At 34.4% G+C, this 6,106-nt stretch overlaps 1 protein-coding gene across 1 annotated transcript in view; it reads right to left on the bottom strand.

Moving 5' to 3' along the window:
• Positions 1-3,122, bottom strand: part of HELRODRAFT_80450 (hypothetical protein) — a gene marked incomplete at both ends in the record, with an annotated part of 3,551 nt that extends 429 nt beyond the window's left edge. Inside the window, 7 exons of the mRNA XM_009020178.1 lie at positions 66-139; positions 477-591; positions 668-765; positions 910-1,182; positions 1,486-1,935; positions 2,228-2,235; positions 3,003-3,122. Of these exons, the coding sequence (XP_009018426.1) occupies positions 66-139; positions 477-591; positions 668-765; positions 910-1,182; positions 1,486-1,935; positions 2,228-2,235; positions 3,003-3,122 (1,138 nt within the window). The remainder of the gene's footprint in view (positions 1-65; positions 140-476; positions 592-667; positions 766-909; positions 1,183-1,485; positions 1,936-2,227; positions 2,236-3,002) is intronic.
• Positions 3,123-6,106: the final 2,984 nt, after the last annotated feature.

Genomic DNA, 6,106 nt, shown 5'->3' with positions numbered 1-6,106 from the left:
TATTAATATTATTATTATTATTATTATTTTATTACATTATGGCAGTGAAGTTGGTTGCAACTTACGTATGCAAGCTCTGGCACTGTCGAGTGGTTCGTCTGGATTTCTGTAGTATCCGTCGGAGCAGATATGGCAATATCTTTAAATTATTATGGATAATAATTAATAGAATTGTAATAATAATTATCATTATTATTAGTGTTATTACTACTTATCAACAATGAAATCAATTATAAATTTGACAGATCAATCACTCACTCACTCACTTAAACAATAAATCGACCAACCAACCGAAATAGCAGTAACATACACATGTATATGTATATATATATATATATATATATATATATATATATATATATATATATATATCAGTCAACTAACTATTCAACTCGCCAATCAATCAACCAATCAACCAGTCGACTAACCATTCAACTCACCAACCAACCAACTAATCAACCAACCAATCAACCAACCTTCCAATAGTGTTATGCCTGCATCTTACACACACACCTCCAGACTGATTTTTTGACAACTTGAACAATTTTGCATTAAAACGACAATGGTTCGTGTGTTGGTTGCAATTGCAAGCTAGAAATAGCAGTAATAATAATAATAATAGCAATGATAATAATAATAATAATAATAATAATAACTGCCCACCAACCTAGGCATTCGTTGGGGTTTTTAGTTGTACCCCTAGCCCATGGCCGATCGTTGTAAAGGGATTTACATTCATTGCAGTCTGGACCCCTCGTGTTGTGCCTGTTTTAATGTAAATTATGGAAGTTAGGGAAAGAAATAAAAGTGGAATTCAGTGAAATTAATGAGAATTTGACATAAAACAATTCACTTACTCCATTATAACAAACATAACAAAATCAAAATGATCGTTATTTCAATTCTTACCGGCATTTACATCTTAATCTCTTCTTAGAATTTTCGCTAAAAGTTTGGTGATCTCTAACTAGACCACCCCCTTCTTGATTAAGGATTTCCTCTTTAGGGGCGCATTCCGAAGCGTGGCCGTTACACTTGCACCGAGCCCCAAGAACCACGTTTGAAATCGCGAAGAAGTGGGTTTCGTTCAGTTTCCCCAGGTCAGACTGGCATAGTTTTGTTTGTTTGTGTGCGTGTATATGCGTGCGCGCGTGTGTGTGAGTGTTTGTGCACGTGTGTGTGCTAGTATAAAATGTTGTTTGCATGTGTAAATGTTCCTTCACATTTATAATTATTAAACAGAATTTCTAAAAAATAAAAAGTTGCATTGGAGTACTTACATGGAAGAGGGACAGACGGACATCTGACATTGTCATCCATCGATTGAGACCCCCATTGTAGTCCGGATCTTCCAGCTCCTTCTTCGTCATCGTCATCATCATCTCTCTCATCTTTCTCGTCATCATCGCATCCTTGTTCGTGAAGGAGATTTTCAGTGGCACGCTGCTATAGAAGGGTATGTTCTTGCAGACTGGCTTGTAGTACCCAACCTTTCGAGCGTTTTTCTCTTGAAGAGTTTTTTGCCGATTCGTGTTAAAGTTGTCTGAGCTTTGTTTTCTGTTCCATTTTTCAGGTTTGCCGATGGATTTCTTGTCAGATTGGCTGATGAACTTTTCAAACAAACCTCCAGATTGAAATGCAGAGCAATCTTTTGAAAAATATTTCAACACATCCCACGTTCTTCCGAAATCAAAACTCTTCCAAACGATCAGCGGATCTGGAATCTGACTACCTCTACAAAATTCCACAGTGACGTAAGTGAACTCGTACCTCTTATCTAAACTGAGGGTGAGGTTGACCTTTCGATCTCGAAGTTTCGAGACCCAACACGTTGGCCCGGAAGAACTTTCCACGTCATTTAAATACGTCACAGGGTGCGTTCTGTTAATTTGATTTTTGTCACATATGAAACAAAGTTTTTTGTTCGCAGCGTCGCTTCGAAATTTGGCCCAATTGAGGTTTGTGAAGTTGAAGCGGTGATGCTGGCGCTGCTGTTTGGTCGGCGCTGAAATGTGAAAGAGATGTGGGTTAAACACATACACGTGCATGAATACACACACACACACACACACACACACACACACACACACACACACACACACATGCATACATAATACAGTAAAATGTTTGTTTCGCAATTCAAGATTGCTCTTTTTGTATAACTCCACATAAAAATGTCTAAAAAGAATTCTCTACAGACAAAAACCTTTTACAGATATATCAAAACCATTCACACTTGCCTATTTTTATACAACAATACACACATACAAAAATATTATAGACGCAAATATGATCACGTATATACAGAAATAAACACGTGTGCAGGCAAACATGCACGCATACATGCACGCATGCACGCATACACACACAAACATGCATGCATACATACATACACAAACATGCATGCATGCATGCATACATACACACACATGCACGCATACACACACAAACATGCATGCATGCATACATACACACACATGCACGCATACACGACACACACACAAAAGATGTTTCACGTCACGACTACAAAACATCTTCTATGCAAATCCAATCACTTCAATTACTGCTGACATCCCAACTGTCCACACGGTCATTTTGCTTTGACAATGAGGAGAAAAATTTTTCGCGGAAATACGAAAAAAAGAGCTTTCATTCTTTGCATCGCCGAACGTCAATATAGACAAATTAGTAAATTACTGATGATGATGATGGCCGTGATGGTGATGATGTTGCTGTGATGAGATTGTGATGAAGATGATGTTAGAATGATGATGATAATGATGTTAGAATGATGATGATGATGTTGTAAGGACAATGATGATTATCTGGAGACGAGAATAAAAGTGACGGTGATTCACGAAAATTCTTTTGTTGAAAATGAAAATTTAAAAAGCAAACTCGCCAATATCCTTCTCTCTCTTTTCATCATTATCTTTCTCCTCCTTGTCTTCATCCTCCTCATCATCGTCGTCATCATTTTCACCCCTGGAAAGAGTTGCAACATCCACACAGTTCATAGACGGAGCCTGGCCGCATTGACTGGATGCCCTGAAAGTTCTTCCGAAGGTCGCGTCTTCGAATGCAGGCTGGCACCTTAGAAACACACACAAACTAAAACACATACATACACACACACACACAATTACACATACAAAAACAATCACACATATACAAACAATCACACACACAATTCCAGATACACATACAAATAAGGGGTGAATTAAAATTTGTTCCCATCTTTTTCACATTTCCGATTCCCTCCAAAAATGGGTCATATAGAATTATATATATATATCAATCAATCAATCAATCAATCAATTGGTTTATCAATCGCCCCTCAATGAATTTTGCAAGCGGATAGGTTTTACAAACATACCTTTGTGCCTCGCCTGTATTGGAATCATAGCATGGGTCGTTGTTGTCATAATCAGTTGATGTTGTTGTTGTTGTTTGGAAGTTTGCTGCTGTTGTTGTTGTTGTTGTTGTCAAGGGTGATGGTAATAATTTTGTTGTTGTAGTTGGTGTATTGGCTGTTGATGTTTTTAATGTTGCGAATTGTTGATGATGTTGATTGGCCTTGTGCTGAGTATCTAAATTGTTGTTGCTGTTATCCAAATATTTGTTGTAGTTGTAATTGTTGTTGTTACGATCGTTGCTACTACTACTGTTGTTGTCATTGTCGTCGTTGTTGTTCTTGTACTCAAAATCAGTTGAATCGTTTAAGTACCTAGGAGTTAATGTGAATGTTTGATGGTTGCTGGTAGCATCAAGTTTTGTTGTTGTTGTAATCCAAAAAGCTGTAGTTGCTGATGGTGTAGTTGTCTTTGATACTGGCAAACCGTAATCATAAAAGAAAGTTAACGATGATGATGATAAAACAGATGATGATGTTGTAGTCGTATGGAGTTGATGTTGTTGTTTTTGTGGCTGATGCTGTGGATCTGGATGTTGCTGTGGTTGTGGGCGTAGCAGTTGCTGCTGTGACGACACAAAATCAGCATCGTAAGTCTCTGTGGAAAGTTGATAGTAATCCAACGGAAATTCGTCGTCATTTTGAAACTTTTTCGTCAGGTTATATCCAACCGATTCCTTTACAACGTCATCAAATAATTCACTTTTGTTGCTGTTGTTGTTGCTGCTTCTGCTGTTGTTGTTGTTGTTGCTGTAAATGTTGTTGACTGTGTTGACAGTTTGGAGTGAAATTATTGCAACAAAAAACAGTTGAGCAACAAATTTTCTTTCCGTCATATTCGCGTTAATTATTATTATTACTGCTATTATTATAATTAAAATTATTATGATAATTATTATTAAATTTGTTATTGTTATTATCTATATTTATTGATTATTATTAATGATTTATTAAATATTTATCAATTTGAAATATCGATCCAGCTCAATTTAATTTTGAACTTGAAAAAGTAATAAAAATAATCCGTCGAGATTAAGGTCATCATCAGAATCATTCTTGCGGCATTTATAATTATTATTTTTAATTATAATTATAATTATTGTTATAATAGTAATAATAATTATTTATATTAATATTATAATATGAGATATCTGTAAAGCGCAAAGAAAAAGGAAAAGTCTTAAGGAGAATCTTCAAAATATATACACCTCACACAAACACACACGTACACACACGTGGACACACGTACATACATACACACATACATGTTTATATATTTATACATATTAATATATACGTATACATATACACCATATATATATATATATGCCTGTTTATATATATGTATGTACGTGTATATATACATATAATATATATATATATATGTGTGTGTGTTTGTGTGTGTGTGTGTGTTTGTGTGCGTGAGTGAGTGCGTGTTATTATAAGCATGTATTTGTGTAAATGTGTGTGTGTGTGTTGTTTATAGGCGTAACATTATGCATGGTTTAAGATCATCATTCTCTTTTATGCCCACATGTTGGCTTGCACGCACACACACATAGATCCATACATACAAACACATACAAACACACACACACATCCATAAATACATACATACATGCACATACACAAGCACATGCACATTTGATTCATAATGATGATAATGATGACGATGACAGTTTTTTTTAAGTATTTCCGTTAAAAATTATGTAAAAAACATTTCAGAAATTGTTTTTGTTTGTAAAAATGGATGTTTATTGGCTTTCTTGGATGTCCATTTGTATGTTTGTATTTTTGTTTGTACGTATGCGTGTATGTTTGTATGTATGTTTGTTTGTATCTATCTGTGTGTATATGCTTGTATGAATGTATGTTTGTGTGTATGTTTGTATGAATGTTTTTATGAATGTTTGTTTGTATGTATGTTTATGTATTTGAGAATGAAAAACTGTTTTAAATAATGTGTATGGACGAAGAAATTTATGAAATAAGTTTGTGATAAGGTGTGTCTGAGGGCTATGGTATACACCATAATAATTTTTATTATTCATTTTTATTAATATTTTTAATTCATTATTATTATTTATTATTATTATTTATTGTTATTATTATTATTATTATTATTATTATTATTATTATTAATATTTTGAACATCATCATCACTGTTCTTATCAGTGTGACGCACAACTTGGTTACAAGAAAAATTCTTCATTGAGAGGAACTTCGTAGCCAAACTATAGAAATATTTAGGTTCATTCATTCATTCATTTGTTCGTTCGTGCGTTCATTTATTCATTCGTTCATTCATTCATTCATTCGCTTGCTCGTTCGTTCGTTTGTTGGTTCATTTATCTGTTAATCGTTCGTACGTTCATTCATCTATTCATTTATCTGTTCATCCAATCAATCAATCATTCATTCGTTTGTTTTTTTCATTCGTTTATTCATTCAATCATTTATTCGTCTATCTATTCATTCATTTTTCCTTCCTTTATTTATTTATTTATTCATTCATTCATTCATTCATGCGATCGTTCGTTGATAAAAAAATTGTCATATTCAAAGATGGAATGAAATAACGGACGACACAAAGGAATGGATTAATATTTTCTTTCGCTTTGTACGTCCTGGAAGAATGATTTCATCATCATCACCACCACTACCATCATCATCACCACCACCATCATCATCACC

This window comes from Helobdella robusta (assembly GCF_000326865.2).
Source record: "Helobdella robusta unplaced genomic scaffold HELROscaffold_27, whole genome shotgun sequence".
Taxonomy (NCBI): Eukaryota; Metazoa; Annelida; class Clitellata; order Rhynchobdellida; family Glossiphoniidae; genus Helobdella; species Helobdella robusta.
Note: the sequence above shows the minus strand (reverse complement) of the source record. Positions and strands in the feature narration are given on the sequence as shown.